At 38.4% G+C, this 21,595-nt stretch overlaps 2 protein-coding genes across 3 annotated transcripts in view; one reads left to right on the forward strand and one right to left on the reverse strand.

Annotated features, from left to right (window-relative positions):
* Positions 1–1,136: 1,136 nt before the first annotated feature.
* Positions 1,137–4,690, reverse strand: LOC106148051 (myelin-associated oligodendrocyte basic protein-like). Its single transcript, XM_013512102.1, has 2 exons — positions 3,773–4,690; positions 1,137–1,408 (listed from the first exon to the last, which is right to left on the reverse strand). Exon 1 carries the CDS (start codon positions 4,491–4,493, stop codon positions 4,029–4,031), a length of 465 nt encoding a protein of 154 aa, XP_013367556.1. The 5' UTR covers positions 4,494–4,690; the 3' UTR covers positions 1,137–1,408; positions 3,773–4,028.
* Slc27a6 (solute carrier family 27 (fatty acid transporter), member 6) overlaps positions 4,322–21,595 on the forward strand; it is a 68,493-nt gene continuing 51,219 nt past the window's right edge. For both annotated transcript variants that reach the window (XM_005380551.2, XM_005380552.2), the window contains exons 1-3: positions 4,322–5,174; positions 14,121–14,324; positions 20,744–20,902. In XM_005380551.2, the coding sequence (XP_005380608.1) occupies positions 4,694–5,174; positions 14,121–14,324; positions 20,744–20,902 (844 nt within the window). In that variant the 5' untranslated portion in view covers positions 4,322–4,693. The remainder of the gene's footprint in view (positions 5,175–14,120; positions 14,325–20,743; positions 20,903–21,595) is intronic.

Genomic DNA, 21,595 nt, shown 5'->3' on the forward strand with positions numbered 1-21,595 from the left:
AATTGGTAGTCATGCCAGGGATGGGCCACCCACCTACCCATGGAAAAATTATTATAATTAAGTCACTGGAAGAGCATTTAAACAATTAAATGCTGTGACTTTGCAGAACATTTCATCTCATATTAAGTTGGGATATGTGGCACACTAGATACCTGAATTCTCACACAGCTCCCCCATACCTATAAGATTAAATTTTAGACTGCTTCACACACGCAGGAGTGGGATTTATGGAACAATTCCCTGACCCCTGGGAGCATTGTTGGTTCCTAACTCAGGTTACCAAAAAGTTTCTTTGAGTTAGCTTGCTAATTATCACATAACCTGCATCCATTTAGCTGGCTTATAAAGTATTAAAGAAGCATCCCTGAGGACTCAGTCAAAGGTCAAAAGTTTACATAAACCTTTTCCAGTTAATTTTATCAACACTGACGGAAGGGAATGGTCATAGCTTAAAGTATCTGGATATAAGGAAGCTATTTCACAAACTATGAATAAAAAACTTGTGTAAAACATCTTCTTGGCAGAACCTTGACTAGCATACATTTCTAGGTAGAGTTTGTAATTAGTAGAAAAAATGATAGTAAAATATTTAATTTGTTTGAGAGTTGCTCCTAAGACTATTATTATGGGATCACTTGCTTGATGCTATAAAAATTTTATATTTAAGAAGTGTTTGATGTGTCTGACACATGTAGTAATGTTAATAGTGCCTAACTCTCTAACAGCATTCCTCATCTTTAATGTTGAGTTTGCTCTATGAGTCTTCTTGTGGAATAATAACCTGAGCAATTATTGTGCATTAATACAAATAAACTTCAGATTATGGGAAGATTAAGCTTCCCATCAAAACCCAAGTTGGTATCTGATTAAAAGTTGAGCAGGATTGTTTGTGAGCAGACTTAGGAAGGAGATGAGTCTGCATTCTGCATTCTTATCCTATTTTTTTCCTTTGAAATGTAGTACTAAAGGAAGATAGCACACTTGTCTCCTTGTCTTTCTGGGAGGGAAGGAACATTATTGCTTTGTGAGTCCTTTGGTCCAGGTTGTAAAACTACCTCCTATCGTAAAGATAGGAAAAACTTTAGTTTTCCTTTGAGTAAGACCCATTAAGAAACAGATGGCCTCTGATCCCTTGCCAAGATTGTCCATAGGAGGTATTCTGCTTCTTTCCATAGTATTCTATCTCGGTACTCTTGCCATTCTGTTGTAGCTTCCAGCAGGAAATGCAACCATGGCTCTTACATACACGTAGAAATAGAAGATCAGCCGTCGTTAAAGATCCCAGGTCAGGAGAACTGAGCTGAGCACCCTCATAAGCTCCATCGTCCGTGTTGTTTACTTCTCTGGGCAGGTGCAGGTGGAGGCGCAGGCGCAGGTGCAGGTGCAGGGAACAGTTCTTTCATGGTTTCTGTGGGCAATTTTTGGAGGAGAAATTTAGAAGACCTCCACTTTTAGAGCCATGTAACACTTTCACATATTCCAACCCACCTCTGTCCGTTTTACCCAGCTATAGTCAAGGTAGCTGGAACTTCTCGGTCCATCACAGGTGCTCATTGTTATGTTTTGCAACATATCATCTTTTGGGGTCATTATAAACTTCTTGCTTCTTACCCAATTTCCTATAATTCAAATGTTGATTGCTATAGAATTGCATCAAAAGGCTTCTAAAAACACACGTTTTTTTGAGATAGGGTCTTACCATGTGGTACAGGCTTGCTCTGGCTCACTGTGTAGCCCAGGCTGGTCTTGAACTCACGATGATTCCCCTACCTCAGCCTTACAAGTGCTACAATTACAGATGTGTGCCACCACGCGTGGCTTGGAAACAAATGCCCAGCTTGGAAACAAATGTTTTGACAGAAAAAAAAAACAGAATTCTATAGTTACAGCAGCAAAATCCTGTGGACACAAGTCAGTGTCCATCGTATGATGTCATTTGATCTGCATTACTTTGATTTACACATGGAGTAACTGAAGGGGTGAGAAGTGAATTGGAGAAAAATTCAAGTTGGAATTAGAAGGAAAATAAGGAAAGCATACAGAGATTGAAAATAAACTTCCTTTCTCCATCCATTTGTATTTAGTCACAACTTTTTTTCAAACAGTACTGTATTAAAGAAAAATAAAAAATTCTACTCCTTCTAAGCAGAAACTCAGGAATATTACAGTGCCCCACATTAAAGGCCATGCTAATACAAATGCTTAGACTATCTTCATGTGCTTCCCCTTGTTTCAGTTAAATGACTGATTTATTCACTTGTAGCTATTGTTGCCTCTCTCTTGGTAAAGAACATTAGTTATTAAGCCTAAAAGGCACATTCGTTTACTTAGCTGCCCTTAGTTATGCTGAAAGTCAATGAAAAATTTCTGGAAAACATGAGGACACACTCAAGGACTGGTAGGGCAATGAACACAGTACTGTTAACTGTCCCAAAATTTGCATTTATTCATGCTCCCATGGTGAGATTTCAGACATAAAATTGGTTTGAGCTGGCATAAATTTCAGAAATATATGCCCATAGTCATTTCCGGTAAAGTAAGCTGTCTCTCAAGCAAGGTGTCAAACATAATATAAATTCATTTATACATCTATAACTGTAAACATCAGTTCCATTCCCAGGATGGTGTTAAACAGTTAAAGATAAGAAAACTATAGCACAATGAGTTTTTCATAAAGTTAATTTTACTAATCTTAAAAGATTATCCTTTATTATAGTGATACTATATTCCATTCTTTTTAACGTTGAAGTAAATTCTTCCTTTTTGAAGAAATAGTGAAGAATTTATTAAAAACATAATTGATAATTGTTGTAATGTTTACTTTATGTTTTTAATTTAGCAAGCCTAGTTTTCCTGTTCTGTATTTTTCCCACTGGGGTAAGACAGATTTTACTTATGTTGTGTATCCAAACATCTGAGACTAACTGTTCTATATTCTATTCTATGACGAAAATGTTTTCTAATAAGCTGCTAAGTAAGAGCAGATTTGTAAAGAAAACCAGTTTCAAAGATCCTTTTTAAATTGCAAAAATGTTTGATACAAATACTTTTGTTATAGATTTGTGAACTGAGAAGATCAGAATTTCTGAGTAAAGTTAGAAAGCATTTTCTTCATCAGCATAAGAGACCTTTAACCTTAATTTAATGACTTCAAATAAATTAGGTTAATTTATCAGAATCTGTTCTTTAGAGTTAGCAGGGTTTTTTCTTTTTTTTATCTTTTCTTTGGGAACTGGAGATTAGCTAGAAGTCAGCTACAGTCTGCAACATGTGTAGCCTGACAATGTGGGGTACTGTTTATATCAATAAATGCAGTCAACCATTTATATACATTTAAAAGTGGAGAGCTAGCTTGACCGTGTTTGCTAGAAAAACATGTAATTAAATACTTCTCAGTGCTTTATCTTTAGAAAAATGTCACCTTTACATTAAACTTTATTCTATATATTTGTCTTTTGTCCGTTCCAAGTCCCCCCTAAAGGCTTCAGTTTGAAGTTTTGATAATTCTCTAAACTTTCAGAAAAGGTAGAAAATAGGCAACGTTTTGTACTTTTGGTTTTGCTTTTTGAATGTGGATCTGAATATAGACTTAAGCTTTCAAATCAACTTTCGGGAAGAACTTTTGTTAGAAGCACCTTCTGGGCACTCTTAAAAGTAGAGTTCCAATATAAATGTAGACCCCGACCTGTTTAAAAGATATTGGTTGTAGAAGAAGAAAAAAAAATGAAGTACTTCATGAATAGACAGCAGATTTTCCTTTCTCACCACATACCATGCTTGCAGTATCCAAGTGAGAGTATTTTCTGCCCCTCCCCCAGGTGGGCTGAGGGGGCAATTTTGTTTATCATTCATTTGTCCAAGCCCTAGTTTAGTCCCCACAGCTTCTTGATTCTTTGACCTCTTGCGCACCTCTCTTCCTCATCAGCCTGACCTGGCAGCTCGCAGCCCCAGCCCGATTCCAGCTGCCCGGCTCCCCTGTTCCGGCCCTCGGTCTCTCCCTGGACGGGGCGGTCCTATCCTCCAGCAGCTTAGCCGTGGCTCTGGTCCCCGGGATTCCAGGGCCAGCGTTTGCCCCAAGGAGCTGAGTCAGGGCTGCCGGGTTGCTCCGTCTGCCTCGCTGCCAGGCTGCGATCAGGAGGATCTCGGAGGCAGGGGACAGGCGCGACCTCCGGCCGCGTCCGAGGACTCTGCGCCGCCCAAGGAGCGCAGGGGAGCCGCGGAGGGAGCGGGACAGCTCCGGACAGCGGGAGCCGCTCCCGGGCCGTGCCGCGCAGCCGGGCAGAGGGGGCGCTGCAGAGCCCCGGCCCCAGGGTTTGGGGGCGCCGCGAGGCGTGGCCGGCGACCCCGCGTGGTGCCGCGGGTGGGGACAGGAAGCCAAGCGCCTCTCGCCTGGAGCTCAGTGTGGAGTCCGAGACTTCACAGCAGGGTCGCGTGGGAGGAGCGCGTCTGCCCGGAGCCGCTGCCCGGAGGGCGCCGGGCTTTGCTCGGGTCATAGGCTCCCCGGACCCAACGCGCCGCCCGGGCAGAGGCCGGTGCGCAGATCTGGGCGCCAACCCCGACCCCGTCCCAGGTCCCTCAGGGGAGGCTGACCCGGACAGCAGGTGCCGGCCGCGCAGGGGTCTGGGTCCCCGGAGGAGGAGAAGGGCCCTGGCCGGCGGAGCGGGGGTCAGGGCTGCCCTGCCCGGCGGCTCCCATGCTCCTGTCCTGGCTCGCTGGCCTCGGGACTGGCCTCGTGCTGCTGCACTTCCTGCAGAGGCTTCTGCTCCCTTACTTCTGGGACGACTTCTGGTTCCTGCTCAAGGTGGTAAGCTATGGGCTTCAGGTGGAGATGTGCAAACGGAGAGGACGGCTGGACACTGTGCTGGAGAAATTCCTGAGGCACACCAAGAGGCAGCCCCGGAAGCCCTTCATCATTCACGAGGGACAGGTCTACACCTACCAGGACGTGGACAAAAGGAGCAACCGAGTGGCCCGTGCCTTCCTGAGCCATTCCTCTCTGAAAAAGGGGGACGTCGTGGCTTTGCTGATGAGCAACGAGCCCGACTTTGTGCACGTGTGGTTTGGCCTCGCTAAGTTGGGCTGCGTGGTGGCCTTCCTCAACTCCAACGTCCGCGCGCACTCGCTGCTGCACTGCATCCGCACCTGCGAGCCCAGGGCCCTCGTGGTGGGCGCAGGTAGGGTATGGGTGTGGTCCGCTCCTGCAGGATGGGAAATGACTTGTTTTTCCGCCTTAGTTCTTACTTAGAATAGTGCATACCATACTGTGAGGTGTGTGATTAAGAATATTAAGGACAGAGAATAGTTTTACAGTTCTATGGCCAGTGCTTTACAATGTCCCACCTATGTTTAGTCACGGGCTCTGCAGGAGGTTAGTAATATCAGGATAGTTGCAGAAAACTTCCATGAAATCTCAGCTTCCTACCATTTGGAGAGGAGAGAGATTTTCCTGCTACTGGCATCAGCAGTCAGTGTGAAAATAGAGTGAGAAAACTTGGTCAGCTCTAACAAGTGTTTGATGAATGAGAGTAATCGTGACATCAATGCGGAATACCTGCATTCCTCTAATAGCAGTATCATTAGCAAGGATGGCCGCATTTCCAGCCAAGATGTTTTTAATCCAAAGTGCACGGATTCTAATCTTTATATCTGCTCTTAATTTTATCCTGTCTGCAAGCTCAGATTCGCCCGAGCAAGGCTAGGCTTCCCACCTTGGCACTTTTGCACATGAAACAGGCAACGTAGAGAAAAGGGTGACTCTTCACGCTGTAACCCATTGCTGCCCCTGTCCTTTCAGCGCAAGTTGTGGCCTGATAGAGTGGGAAAATGCTTACTCTCAAGTACTGATTTCACCTTTGTTAGAGCTAAAGGAAGAGAAGTCAGAAAGTGCCCCATGTTTATTGTTTATTCATGTTTTCACTTCTGTCTTCGAAGACTAAACTTTTCTCTTTGGGAACAGGCTAACTAGAATATTTAATTTTCAGTGATTTGTAGCATTAAGTAGAACCAATGAGTCATATAGAATTTTAATAATATGATAAAACAATGTTTATTAATGAATGCAAATGTAAATGCAGTGGAAAAATGATCAAAATTCATCTGAGGATACTCTGATATTTTTCACAACTATTCAGCCCAATTAGATTGCTGAGCTATTATAGTGAACGTAAAACACAAATTATGCTAAAAGTGGTAAAACCATAAATTCTCTTTAGAAGGGCAAACTGAAATGGCTCACAGTACCCCTGGGAATGTCTTTGTGGCCATGATGTTGAAGCCAGTCTGAGAAACACCTTAAAATCTGAGCAGTTCCTTTTAAAGTGCCTTGGGCTGGTTACCTCTCAAAATGGAGATTTCAAACTCTTCTGTTATCTGAATTATTGCTTAATTAGGTCCAAATAATTCTGCAGTTCTTTTGTGCCAGCTTTAGCTGTGCTTGCCAATAATTAATTGCAGTGTTTGCTTTTTTTTTTTCAAAAAATAGCAAGTTTTTTTTTAAACTGGAGTTTTAAGCAAAAACTATTTAGCAAATTTATTCAGTAAATAAATCACTTGAGACATCAAATTGAAATCATCCTAATCATTCTTTTTATCTCTGAAACTTGAATTACATATATTTTTCAAGGGTGGAACAACTTTATATTGATTAATGAATAAGATTTGTGTTGGTATTATTGAGGATTGAACCCAGGGAGTTTGGATTGAGCTATGTCCCCAACCTTTTTCTTAATTACATATTTTTATCTTTTGAGACAGAGTCTCATTAAGGTTCCCAGGTATGTCTCCAATGTATGATGCTCCTGCCGTGGCCTCTCCAGTGGTGGGATTACAGCCCTTGAGCAGGCCTGGCTCAAACTTCTCAGATTCATTCTGAATATTTCTGACAGAGATGTACCAGGAAATCATTGTCTCCCCAAGGACAGTGTGTGAAGATGGGAAGAGGAATCAAGTGATTGAGGCAGAGATAAACCAGAGGGACCTAAATTTAATGTATGGTTTGCAACTTCTTAACTGGTAATGCTATTTTTAGTTTATGGTACTAGGCCTCTGTGTCACTCTACTAAGTCATAAAATGGTGATCATACCATCTAATTCCCAAGGTAATTCTCAGGATTCAATAACTGTAGCTTTTGTAAAGTGGCCAAGTGCCTGGTGCACACTAACTAGATCCTTAGTGAATTAAAGTAACCCTGTTATGATTATAAAGTCGTGCTGAGGGTTTTGATAAGGGGTCTCATTTTGCTGCTGCCATCTAATTTGGTGACAGCTATAAGAAAACTAGTACACAATCATTTGGAATAAAACCCGGAACACATTATGATTAGAAAAATTATATTTTTCAATTTTAAACAAGTTTTGCAAGCCAGCCCAGAAAATATGCTTGATGGTAGGTGAGGTGTCTGTCATCGCTGGCATCAGGTGACGTTTTCAGAACTAAGCAAAGGAGAGGCATCAGCTAAGCTATCAGAATAATAGAAATGTTATTCTTGCCATTGTAATTTGTAAAACTCTCAGCAGTTGTCACTTACTGGTTAATCTGACGATGAGCAAGGCATTCTCAAGTACAGTGCTACAGTGTGGAGACTGATGTGTGTGTTTAAGACTTTGTTTAAGGTAACTCAGCTTAGTAAATTGCAGAACCCACACTCTAAATCTGTCCTCTGAGTTTAGACTCTGCTTGTATATCATTTAAAACTTACATATAATTATCTCCATATTATTTGACATGTTTATCCATAATAATGATGATGCTGATAGCAAATAATAACCTCTTCCATTTCAAAATAATTTGTAGATTATACAGTAGTTTTACATGGGTTTTTTTTTTTTTCTTTATGTACCAGAAATTGAACACTGGGCCTCATACTTTCCAGGCAGATGCCGTGCTACTGAGCTGTATCCCCGGCCCCTCCATGTTAGTTTTCTGTGGTCCTCACCACGGTCAGGAGAGTTCAATGTTAACCTTTTAAGGATGAAGGAAGAGCAGTGACAGTGGGCAAGTGATCTACCAACCTCATGAATCTAGGCCAGGCACTGTGGGACTGGAGTCCAGGTTATTTTATACTAAATCTAAAAAGCCAGCAGAACTGACCGTTGTCTTGGTTCTTTTTCCTCTTATTCTTTTCCTCATCTCCCTCTTCTGGCTTCCCTACTCTTCTTTCTCATCTCCTGTCTATCTACCTCCCCTCTCTTAGCCCCTTTTCCACAGAGTCTTAATGCCTCAGGAGTGCTGTGACCCAATTAAATCCTAATTTCCTTAGCCAATTGGCAAACAGATATTGGTGTACCCTTGAAGAATCATTTAAGAATGAGGTTGTAGCTCTTTGGGCTGAAGAAATTTGCTTTATTAATTACCAGATTCTCAGGAGATAGTGCAAAGATGTTCAATACATCTACTGTTTGGATGAATGGATAGATGAATAATTGAATAAAAGCAATGAGGTGCAGTAAGCAGTTGGTAAGTTTTAGTTGACTTGTATAACTTTGGTAACACATTCTACACTCCCTTCTCAATTTGCTAACTGGTTTTCAGGCTACAGACATGGCCAGGATTTATTCATAGTGTTATTTGTAGTCAGTGTTGCTAAACATTAGAATTACTACTTCCAATGGATGAAAGTACTTTAGATGCAAAATTCATCTACATGATCTCAGATTTACCTATGTGTATATATTTTGTTTTCTCACATTTCTCAGTGTATCATATATTAAATAGTTATAATCAATAACAGATAACTAAACTTTATAAATTATTATTACCCTAATCTCTTTTATTTTAGTTTTTCCAATACTGAGGATTGAACTCAGAGCCTTTGCAGTTAGCTACATTCCAGATATTTTTTAAAGAACTTTTTTTTAAACAAGTTCTCACTAACTCACTAAGTTGCCCAGGCTGGGCTCAAACCTGTGATCCTTCCACCTCAGGCTCTTAAAGGGCTGGGATTACAGGTTCATGTCACTTCATCTCGCTAGGTTTAATAATATTTTATGTCTGACCCTACTTTAGGGATTTTAGGTTTCTCTTCACAAGGAATCAAACCTTCTATCTTCTCTCTGTACACACAATAATGCATGAAGCTGTTACTTTTCCTGAGCGTTTGCACTCAGACTGCAGGTCAGCCGTTCTGGTTAACAATGGGCCATTGTAAGTCTCCAAATGACTTTCAGCCATAAAGGCAACTGCTTTTTAAAGATCAAAAGGAAAGGTTGCAAAAATAAAAACACTAAGTTTTATAGAAAGTGATCTGTGTTGAGATACGTAAATGCCTCCTGGGAACTTTTTATTACCTTATCCATGGACTATAATATATAGTCCTTACATATATCTATTTCACAATGCTTAATCATTTTTTACTTATATTTATTAAGATGGCAGTTTTGCATTTTTTCACCTTAGATTTAGGTCAATCAAGGATTATTTCTGCTCTAAAAGAAAGCAACTGATTTTAAATGAAATGTGTAGGATGATCACAAGACCAAATAGAGAACTGAGTACAGCAGAATGACAGACCTACAACCTATGAGTGGAAAAAGAGGGAACTATTCAATAAATCGTATCGAGAAAACTGCTTTTAAAAATAATTATGGCAATATAGGTTTTATGGTTGGGATCCAGAGTGTCTCCCACAAGCCTCATGCTCTCATAGGTGGAGCTTCTGGTAGTTGAATAAGTTGTGGGAACACTACAAGTGCTTTGCTCTTAGGAGATGGAGACCAGGTCAGAGGAGGCGGGGCATCTGGGCCATGACCTTGAATGGTCAGTCTCCCTCCCTGGCTTCTCCATTCTGCCTGTGCTTCCTGATCACCGTGACATAAGCCACTTTTCCTCTGCCAGATCCCTTCACTATTCTTTCCTGCCTTGAAGTCACCCAGTTGTGCACTGAAACCTCTAAAATATGCAGGGTCATAATAAAACTTTCTTACTTTAAATGGGGGATATTGGGTTTTGTGTCCCAGTGACAAAACAGTGACTGAGATAAGAGGTCTTAAAACTTTAGGGAACAGATTTTGTAGCCCAATATACCTGAATTACACTAAAATTCTATCATTCATTAACTTAGGCAGGTCAGACAACTTTCTTAACCTTCAATGGCCTTCAAATCTCATGTTTAATCTCTTTAAAAGAGAGATAACATATGTTTCCTAGAATTATCTTGATTATTAATAAAGCGTTACTTATAAAATGAATTGGCACATCATTTATGCCGAAGTGAGTTTTGGAGGCTTGTATGAAGGATTAAGATCTATACATCAATATGCATTGCTTCAGGAGATTTTGTAAGTATTAGTTTTCTTAGAAACCTTAGCATACCCCTGTATGCTATGGCACACTTGTTGTGTCATTCTCCATAAGAAGTGATAGTTATGTGTATGTAATGAAATCTATAATTCCACTTTGTATATTTTGTGAATATTATTTTATATTTTGGGAATCTCAAGTTCACCACTTATAATTGCTTTTCATATTAGGCTTGTTAATGCACAAAATTCTGGGGCTTTGTGTTTGCTTTGTGTTTGCTGTTGATCAAACCCAGGGCCTCACATGTTAGCACAAGTTCTACTATTGAGCTGTACCCTAGCCCTGCATAATAGGTTCAACTTGAAATACTTACCAGAGTATCAAAAGCCACATTTAATTGATTCCCTTCCTATACCTTTGAAAATATTAGTTTGTTTTACATAGCATAAGATAATATAATGTTTTCAATGCAGAATGAATAGTATAACTCAGGTTAATGACATATTAGAAGGATATGTGAAATTTTTACTTGTTGATTTTACAGTTTTAGAAATGTGAGTAGGCAAAATTAATGATAGAGAAACAAGAAATCAGTTTTTACAAAAAGTGCTAAAGTATCCTAGAGGGTGATAATTTGCCTGTAATGGTGCTTGTAACCCCATCTAGCTGTTTTGCGTATGGGGAAAAGCATAAATTTTTTGAAAGAACATGTCACTTTTAAAAGGGACCCTGAGCCTTCTCCTGCAGTGTAGACAGGAATAGTCATAGGAAGTCTAGCCATTTGTTTTCTGGTAGTAGGTTACTGTCAACACCTGGATCTGTGGTGTGTCCCGTGGTGCAGAGTTCAGTTCCTTCAGCCAGGTAGCTATGCCTCATGCACTGTGTGTGTGTGTCATGCTCAAGGAGCTGATGGATGGCGTGTGGCATATACAGGCCTTACAGGTTCCTTACATTGCTACAGGCCTCCGCGGTAGGATGTTTCACTCAGAAGTAAATCTGTATGAAACAGAGCCAAAATTCTTGAAGAATTTAATTGTGTTATTCAGTATCATAACTTAGTATTCCTAATCCTCTTTCAAAATGAACAAAACCTTTTTTTTCTTTTTTGCTAAGATTGCCAGTGAAAAGTAAGTAGTTTTCTTTTTCCCCTGCGTGATATTTCAACTTTATTTCAGTTTTCACTACTCTTTCCCATATTTCCCACCACTGATGAATAAATGATCTGGTTAGGAAAAATTCCATTTGAGAATTAATTAAACTGACTCAATTTTTAAGAAATGAAATTTTATTTCTTTTTTTGGGGGGGAATGAAATTTTATTTCTTCTGATTTCTGCTCACTTCCTTTTTTAGGTAAACATCATCATTCCTCCAAAATCCCTAGTGTTTCTTAGACTCTACAATTGCAACTAAGACATAAAGTCACAATCTTATTGTAACTTTTTTGTTTTTTTTCCCCAAATTTAGGCATACAGATTATTGAGAACACATACAATTTTGTCTTTAATTTGTAATTTCAGATGACAGATTTGAAATTAAGTTAAATAAAAAGAATCAGTTCAGAGCCTTGTCCTTAGAAGTTCAAAAGGCAAAAGAAGCTGTTGAAACAAAATGTAGAACATTATAGAACAATCTAAATCCTTTGTGCTGCTTTTCACGTGCTTACGAGTTGTCTTTCCTTTTAGCTTTCCTGTGGGTTTTCACTTCTTCTTTTCAAAACAGTATGTGTATGGCAGATGGTGGGTCTGCTAAGTCAAAGAAAGTATTTTCTCTGGATTCTTAAATTTTGTTTTATTTGAACTTGTTTTAGAAATAAAAATTAGTAGACATTTTAAGTTCCAAATCCCCCTCAAACCCCTGTCGTATATTAACTCTATCTTTTCTGTGTTTCCTTCTAGTATCTTACAGGTTTTACTTGAGAACTACCTATTCACATTTGATATTTTTCTCTTGTTGATTTTTTGTAATTAATCTGAATTATAGATTTTTATGAAGTGAATCATGAGTTTTCACCAAATGCATGCATTATTAAAGAACTAATTAGTGAGTAACAGATGGCTTTTTGAGATAACCAGAAAATGATTTATGCTTCTGGAAAAATGTTTAGTGCGATACTCCAAATTCAGATTCAAAGCGATGTATAGCTTATTATTATTATTATTATTATTATTATTTTAAAGTTTTAATTAAAAAATAGAAAAAAATAATTGCTTTAGACTTAAAGGATCTTATTTGCATGTATTGAGAATTCTGTTAAGTCTGCTGTACATTTGGTAGTGTTACAAATTATGAGATCAAGTGTAGTTTTAAAGTTCAATAGAGTTTGGTCAGATTAGCATTCAACCAACTTTTTAATCATAGGGTATTAGCTTCCTAGAGCTGCAATAATAAAGCATCAAAGACTAAGACACTTAAACAAAGGAAATGTGCTCTCCATTCTGGGATTAGAAGTCCAACATGTAAGCATCAGCATGGCAGTGCTCTCTCTAAAGGATATAAAGAGGTATCTTTCCATGCCATTTCTTGCTTCTGGAGGTTGCCAGTTATCTCTGACTTTCTTTCCATTAAATCCAAAAGCCGGTGAGTGCTATCATTTATTATCCCCAAGATGTTAGAGTAGTTTTTAAAAAGATAAGTAAACTAGCATATGATAGGAATATGGATATGAAACTAGAGCAGGCATGTAGAATATCAAAGTTGAACTCCAGTGTAAAAGATTTGCAATACAGAAAGTGTTATGTTTAAAAATAATATAAAGCATATAGACAATTTTATCTCTCTCTTCTGGAAAAAGTATATATGCTTCACTCATTACACAAAAGGCTTTACCAGAACAATAGCTTTTTGTTTCTTTTGTATCCCACCAGTTGATAGCACCCTAATATAAATATTTCATCAATAGGCACTCATTGTCACCTTTTTTTAAAAAAAAAAAATTATTTTTGCTAACCCTCATAAGTAGATAACGTTTTCTTCTACCTTGGCCAAATAATGGAGATTTAATGGCCAAATAATGGAGATCTAGTTCAGTCTCTCAGAATAACTCAACAGAGTTCCACATCAAAGAATGCTTTTTTGTTCCCCTGGCAGCAGATACTTTCTGAGAAAAGTATCCCTTTCCCTTCCTGAACATGAATTTCAACTCTGAACCTTGATGTTTTCAAATTCCAAAAACTAAAGAGCCCAATTCTTCTGGCTTTTCTGTGCTTCCTTCTTTTCCACTTGAGCTTGCTTCTGCTGGAAGCTGTGGCTCCTCCTGCTGCTGGAGGTTCCATGCTTCTCAGCCACTCTCACAGCCACTGTCACCCCCTGCCCTGTATGGAGCGTCCTGTTGCCTTTTCTGAAGGTGCTCTTTTCCCCCTGGGCTGTCAAAGGCTTTTATCTTGAAATATGATGGTGCAGAGAAAAAAGACTTCTCTAAATCTCCTCACTTAGCTTTTGGCTCCAAACTCTTTAAACCACAATGATATTGCGATTCCAGAAATGTCAGGGGATTTTTCCCACATGCATTTCATTATGGTAGAACTGCACAGTGAGACTCGTGGCTTTTTGGAACCACTGGCTACAAAGTTGTATTTCAAGGAAAGAGAATATAATAAATGACTTTATTTAGGAATTAGAAAATCCATCATCTGGATACTAGAATCTCCAAAATTCCATCTGAATTGGTCTACGCACATTGTTCAGTGAGGTGGTAACCAAATTCCCTTTCCTCAGTTCTGCTGAAACAGAACCATAAAGGAGTTGTGCCATTACTCATCCAGTATGGAAAGGAAGTCAACATGTCATTTACATTTTGTCTCTATTCCAAAACACAAAAGCAAATTCAGGATGAGTGGTTAGAGGTTTAAACTTTGTTTACCCTTTTCTAATCCTTCCTTTCAGATTTGCTTGGAACTGTAGAAGAAATCCTTGCCAGCCTCCCCAAAGATGTCAGTGTTTGGGGGCTGAAAGATTCTGTTCCACAAGGAATAATTTCACTCAAACAAAAACTCAGCACATCATCTGATGAGCCTGTGCCCCACAGTCATCATGCTGTCTCAAGCCTCACATCCACTTGTCTTTATATATTTACATCTGGAACAACAGGTACGTTCCAATTTCTTTTAAGGCATAAAGGGAATGCCACATAGTTTATGTTGATAGTGACTAAAACATCCTAGAAAGCATACAAGCAAGAAGACCTGAATTCTCAGATCCTAGAATTTTCAAACTTGAATGAAAGATTAATTACTTTGACTTTTAAAAGGTAACTGTGTTGACTTTGGCCAGTCACCATGTTCGATTAGGTTTTCTTAAAGTTTGGTTGAACAAAAAGCTCGGGAATGTCTGACGATCTTGATCGGCACCAGCCTCCCAGTCTGTTTGCTCCATGTCTGGTACTTGGTCGGCTTCTTTGGCAATATGTTTGCTGGCTTTTCTGATCCTCAGGTACCTTAGATCTAAAAGGAAAAGATTAGTTTAAATGCTAATTATACTGTATTTAGAAACTTAAAGACTTGATAATCTACCTGAAAACAGTTCTCTTCATGACTGTGTAAAATGTTATATCCTAAATGTACCTAGAGTTGCAATGTAAGTACAAGTGACCAACCTCTCCCAGTGTTCCTTGAGTAATTGGATCATGAGACTAAAAGAAGTCTCCAGAGCATTGCAGGTTTGAGAGCAAATACAAAATAAATCAAATAATTAAAATTTCTTTCTTTGTTCTTGTCTTGATAAGCAACCAAAGTAATAAGAAAGTATAATGAAGCTACTTACGAATTCAAAAGAAATGTTCAACTTCATTATTTTTTAAGAAAAAATTGAATAATATTAATGGTAGACTAAATAGGCTTTTGTAGACCTTTGTTAAGGTCCATGGGAATTATCCTTGAAGCTATTGTCTGGAGGTTATGGACTGTTTAGATTAAAAGTGAACAAACAAACAAACACACTGATAAAGGAAGAGCTTATCTGCCTAAGTCTGATATGGACCTTTCCTTTAGCATTATCAGTAACTGTGATTTGTTGGGATTTGGGCCAGTGGGATGAGGAATTACTGACTACATCACAATTCCATGGGGAGAGCAAGTTTTACTATGCTAAAGGATTGCACGTGCAAATGGATTTCAAACAGCTTATATGGGGCCTAAAAATAGATACCAAGGTATCAACTACATTAAACAAATTTATAGCACTCACTTTTTCAAAAATGGAACTACCTTCAGATATTGACACAGTAGAGCATATTTTGACAAGCCTATCTTCTCAAATTCTTAACCGGAAACTTCCTTTGTACTGTTTCAGCCTGACCAGTTGCTCTCTCGCTGTTAGGGTCCATTAGTTACTGTCATTTTGGGAATTTCCTTCAATACTTTTTTTAATCCTCTAATTTCTAAATTCTAAATTGGTTGGCTTTTTGTCAGTGCATTGCTTTCACTAGAAATATGATAAATACTCTATGGAAAATAATTTTTTAAGTTTTCACAAGTCTGAAAATGTCTTTTCTTTCTTTACATGTGAATGACAGTTTATACAACTGTAAGTTAGAAGTTATTTTTGTGTGGGATTTTGAAGGCATGCTCTATTATCTTTAGGTTTCCACTATATAGACTGAGAAGACTTTTTACTTTCTAATTTCTTCTCCTTTATGCAATATGGATTCCTTCCCCCACTTTTTGAAATTTTAGAATCATTTATGAGACTTCAGTAATTATAATAGCACGATGTCTTGTACGGAGATTGCTTTTATTTTTCCATTGTTCTGAGAAACTTGTAAGCCTTTTTAGTCTAGAAACTCGTGTTGTATAGTAGTAGGTAATTGTTTACATTAAATTTTTTTCTATATCCCTTTCTCTTTCCATCTTTATTTCATTCCCTGTTACATTTGCTTGTTTGTTCACTTTTTAAATTTATTTTTCTTAGTGTATGCTTGCAATACATAGTAAATAGGCTCATGGTGGGGGAACTGATACATACACATATCACATCTTGATTCTTTTCTTGTCCTCCTTTTTTGCTTTCCTCCCATGTCTCCCCACCCCCAGGTGCCCTTCCAGTCTCTGCTCTGGAACTGTAACATTTTTAAAGATTAGCTCTTTAGCACTGAGTCCATAATTTCCTAACCTTTTATATTTTTAATCTCCTGTCCTTTGAGTTACTTTTTGAAAGATTTACCTTCCAACTTGCATGTTGTTTGAGTAATCTTTTGGAAGTATATTTTGCATTCTTGGTACTTTATTGTCTCATATCTTTCAGAGTATTAACAATAATGCCTTCTGTGAAAATTTATCCTCTCTACTTTGTCTATTTTCTCTAACATACTTTTTATTTTTTTGGTTTATTTTGGTCTCTATCTTTGATGGTAGAGAACTTTTTCAAAGATCTGGTAAACTTTGAGTGTCAGTTAATATTTAAAAGTGTAAAACAAACAAACAAAAAAAAGTATAAACCATAAGTGCAACACAAATAAAATTATAACTAGAAGATTTGTGTGGTTGAGTAGGACTTACACACTAGTTGGTTTTATTGTCCAGAACATTTGGTTGGATGATTTCTATCAGTGCCTTTCAGTCTTTACTTGACAGCTATTCAGATTCTTCAGACGGGACTCTTGAACAGTAGAAGAATGAAGTGTTGAAGGGGGAACTAGAGAATACATAGACTGTACCTTATTGCCCTGGCTTTTCAATGTCTTTTCTTCCTGATATTTCCAGATATTTATTTATTCCAGAGAATAAAGGTTAGGTCTTCCACCAGGAGTGAGGAAGGACTCCAGGGGTACAACTATTTCTTAAGCACAACTCCCCATGAAGCTCCCAATTTATAGTTCTACATTATCTTCTACTCTTTGAGGTTTCTGGAAACCACATTGCTGAGCCTATTTCTGGGGGCACAACTCAGCTTTCTCCAAGTTTCAGCTTCTTGGGTGTGCTGCGTAACTCACCACACTCCCTCACCTCCTTCAGAAGACTTTGCGGCTGCATCTCCAGTCTCCCCTTTCTGTCCTATGGGACTGGGACTGTGTCCAGTTTGCCAACATCCCACCCCGTCATGACTAGTTAGACTCGTTTAGGTTTAGGTTGCCTCAAGGATCTCCAGGAGAGACTATCTGAGCCCAGACACAGCAGCTGCACATCCGACCATTGCTACAAGGAGAAGGAAGAAAATAATGTCTCTGCCTGGTGTGATGTTCCAGGAGCCAGTTAATGTCATCACTGAAAGATCTCCTTTTATTTTGACTTCCCCTTTTTATGGATTTCTTCTTTTTTCAATATTATACCAGATTTACAAAATAACTCTGAAAACGGCCTGAACTGCATTTCCCTTAGCATAATCTCTCTTTCCTGATATTCCTCCTAACCTCCAATCCCCTGGATGCGTCCATGCCCCACCTTGCTCCCTCATCCCTATTCCCACAATTTACTCATATGAAGGAATGCCGGGAGTGCTCCAGTGCTGGGAAATCATAAAACATTAAAAGAACTAAAAACTCAAGATCATCTAAGAGAGCATTTCTCAAGTAAATTTCTTCAAAGGAATGAGATAAAAATTGAAAAAAGGGTTTATCGCCATATAAATTGTAGAAGGTCCATTGATATAAATAACAAGGCTTCTGTACTGTTTGACCTTTTCAAATATTCATTGTGTTAATATGCTTTGTAAATCTTTTAAGGGGGATCTTAGAGATACACTTTTACCAAACACAATTTATTCTCCTGTTTCTTTTCTTTCAAATCTTAAACCCATCATGTTTCATCACTTTTACTTGTTGGGTAAGTGCACACCTGTTGTCTATTCTATGAGAAAAATCTACCTTGTACCTCGTACCTCTTACAGCACACAAAGGTGACCATCACTCACTGAAGGCAACCAGACGGAAAGGGAAACGTACCTCATAAGTTTATTAAAGCACCTCGAAGGGCTGAGAGGAGCACATAGGAGAGCCAGTAGATACAACAGCCCTCTTTTCTTGATAGGTCTCCAAGTGAAAACTTTTGATTAAGAGTTGGGTGGCTGCCACGAGATCAAGGGACACTGGGTGGAGCCAGGGATGTGATAACTGAAGAACTGTGGGAGGGAACTTCCCTGCAGCAGAAAAAGCATTTCTTCTCTGAATAAAACACAGAAAGGCATAGCATTCTCAACAATCAAGGGTAGACCTAGTCTCATTTGAATTTGAGGAGGAACATTGAAGAGAGATGAAAGAAGAATTGAGATGTGTTATGTAAGTGTATCCACTCCCCATGGTGACTGTAATCATTATGTACTTCAAATATGTACTAATAAAAATAAATAATTGAGGAAAAAACAGATAAGGCCCATAAGAGCAAAATCAGAGTTCATTTTCTATAGGATAGATAAAGCTTATTACCTATTTAGGTCTATGTTGGCAGATTGACATAGCTACACGTATATGGGTCAAAATCAGTTGGCAAAGGGAAGCACTATGTAAGAAGTTTGAGCCAATTGGACAAATGAAAAGTGGGAAGAAAATCCATCAGGAAGTATCAGCAACAGAGGATTACATATGACTAGGGTATATTCAGAGAAGCATGTAGTAAGCAGTAAGGAATTTTGGCTATAGAATTGGGATGCTAGACGTGGGAGTATTTTAATGTAGGACTCTAATCCTACACAAACAGACAATAATGAAGAACTATCCAAGTTTGAGAAACACATTTTAAGCCTTAGCACTTAATCTCTAGAACTGGAAAGGAAAGTCACTTCAAGTACCTCAAATTCACAGTGACATTAGCAACTCCACTTCTACAGATTGCTAACTTGGACTATATCAGTACAGAGCGTACAGAAAAACATAACACTTAATCTTCAGTGGTCTGTGACTTTATTACTGATTTTTCATTTGTTTGCTTTCTATGACTTCTCTGATATGCTTGCCTCCAGGAAGTGTACTGATCTTTCATCACAAAAGCACTTTTATAAGACAGCTTTGTTGATGAGATACATTTGTTTATTTTTGTGGTGCTTGAGATTAAGTGCAGGGCCTGTGCTTATGAATGCTCAACTCTGCTCTGTCCCTGATGCCGGCTTCACATGAAACCGTTCTAAAATGTTAAGACCCTTTGAACTGATAGGCAAAGTGTGATTATAGTACAAGTAAATCTTGCAATGTAATTAAAGAGGAATAGACGAGAATAGACTAGCTATGTTCCATGATAAGTTAAGTTGAAACATATAAAATTGCCAATATTCAACCATAACCAAGACAGGCTCATATGCATCAACCTATTAAATTATATGTTACCTGGATGAATGTGTTTTGCCCTCATTATAAATATGGAAATGTCTATAAGAATATGGAAAATATATGTCCTACAAATACCAGATAACAAAAGCAGTATATAAATTTTTTATACACAAAAATGGATATAAATTTTATAAGAAACTAATTATATATGGAAAACTAGAAGGAGAAAGAAAAATTACATTTGGGTTATGAACATATTGTACGACTTCAACATTATATGTCATGCAGCTTGGTATCCCATAATGATCATCTTCTAGGGCATGGTGACCATGATGATCATCTTCTAGGACATGGTGACCATGACAGATGAAATGGCTCATAAATGAGGAGTCCTGCTTCACACTGGAGCTGCTCTAGAAAACTTCTACTCTAAATATAATTTAGACTAATGTCGTAATTTGTTTCATTTAAGGTATGCTATTTCAGATTTTGACCTTTTCCTCATTTTTATAACACATATGGGTCTTTGAAAATGACAGTATCTCAAATTTTATGTAATTTTATAATGTGGTCTTTCTGGGTAGACCTAAATTCTAGAAATTAATTACAGCAGCAAATCATATTGGTATGGTCCCTTTTATAAAGTCTATAGCATACTTTGTTGTATTTTTGTCCCAGTTGCTATGAGTTGATAGCAGTGAAGTTTTTCATTCTATTACATGTATATAAGTTTATAATCAAGACAAAATAATAACTCTGCCCTCAAAGAATAAGAAATAGTGAACATGAGTGCTATTGGAGCCTGGGAATTTCTATTCGAGTTGCTCTGAATGATGCATTTCCCTGTTGATGAGGTTACACGAACTTTTATAGCCACAAAACAAATAGATCAACAAATTCAGCAAATACATTGGTGAGGGCATTAGGTAGGCTACATACAACAAAATGGGGCAATCTTTTCTACAGTTTTCAGAAGTTGTCTTAAAATATTCTTAGCTATAGGGTTTATAGATGCTGGAGATTGGTATGTTCTGAGAGGTTCAGCCAATACACGTAAGAATGTTAGGTCAGATACAAAACATAGAGGTAAATGGCTACAGTCCAAGGTATTGCAAGAAAATTTTAGCTTTCCATTTGCAGCATTCAGTTGCTCCATAATCATGATGTTCTGCTTGGCCAAAGTCAAATAATCTGTCACATTTTTAATGTAGAAATGACTTCAGAGAACTCCTGTTCTTCACTCTGTGTGTGTGTGTGTGTGTGTGTGTGTGTGTATACGTGCACACCCTTTTCATTCCTTTTCCTTGTCTTCCAGGTTTACCAAAAGCTGCGGTGATTAGTCAGTTGCAGGTCCTGAAGGGCTCCGCTGGACTGTGGGCTTTTGGTTGTACTGCTGACGACGTTGTTTATATAACCCTTCCTCTGTATCACAGCTCAGCAGCACTCCTTGGAATTGGTGGATGTGTTGCATTGGGTAAGTTTTGATTTTCTTTTGATCAGTTTTCACAATGCCTAATCATTAGACCTTGAGTTCATTAAGGTCAGAATCTATTCACAGAGTACAGCGCGATTGCATGCATATTATAAAATTACAGTATAATATTTACTGAAAAGATACATTTTCATGATACAGTGTATCACTGAAGCAGAAAGGCCAAAGTCCTGGGAATCCAGCCATATGGTTGGGTTTGGCTATTGACTGGGCCACTCTCTCCTTGTAGTTGTTCATCCTCTAATGGTCTTTCCCCAGCTTCTTTAAATGGTAGCAGGAGTATTTCAAAATGGTGAATGTGTACGCCGCTTAAGCCAAGTCTTAAAAAATCACATAGCTCATTGCACTTACATTCCACTAATCAAAGCAAGTCGCAGGTCATCCCAGACTCTAGAGTAAGGGAATTGGAAAGTAGACCCCCACCTCTGTAAGGGAGGAGGAGAAAATTCACATTGCAAAAGTAAGCAGAGAGGAGGAATTGTGAAAGTTTGTTCTGAAAACTGTCTGCCCAAGTATCCGAGAAGTCAGTTGGTAAATCTGATGACTCTACACTCCATTCACAAACATGTAATATTTTTAGAATGAGATCAATATCCACAGTGAACAAAGATGAAAGACATAAAAATTTCCTGTGGAACATATGCATATGACAGACATTGTCAGAACTGGGTTGTT

Source organism: Chinchilla lanigera, unplaced genomic scaffold (genome assembly GCF_000276665.1).
Source record: "Chinchilla lanigera isolate Chin_1 unplaced genomic scaffold, ChiLan1.0 scaffold00014, whole genome shotgun sequence".
Lineage (NCBI taxonomy): Eukaryota > Metazoa > Chordata > Mammalia > Rodentia > Chinchillidae > Chinchilla > Chinchilla lanigera.

What these genes read in the sequence shown, in the direction of transcription:
- LOC106148051 (XM_013512102.1), bottom strand. Translation starts at nt 4,493, where the DNA reads ATGACCCGAGCAAAGCCCGGCGCCCTCCGGGCAGCGGCTCCGGGCAGA.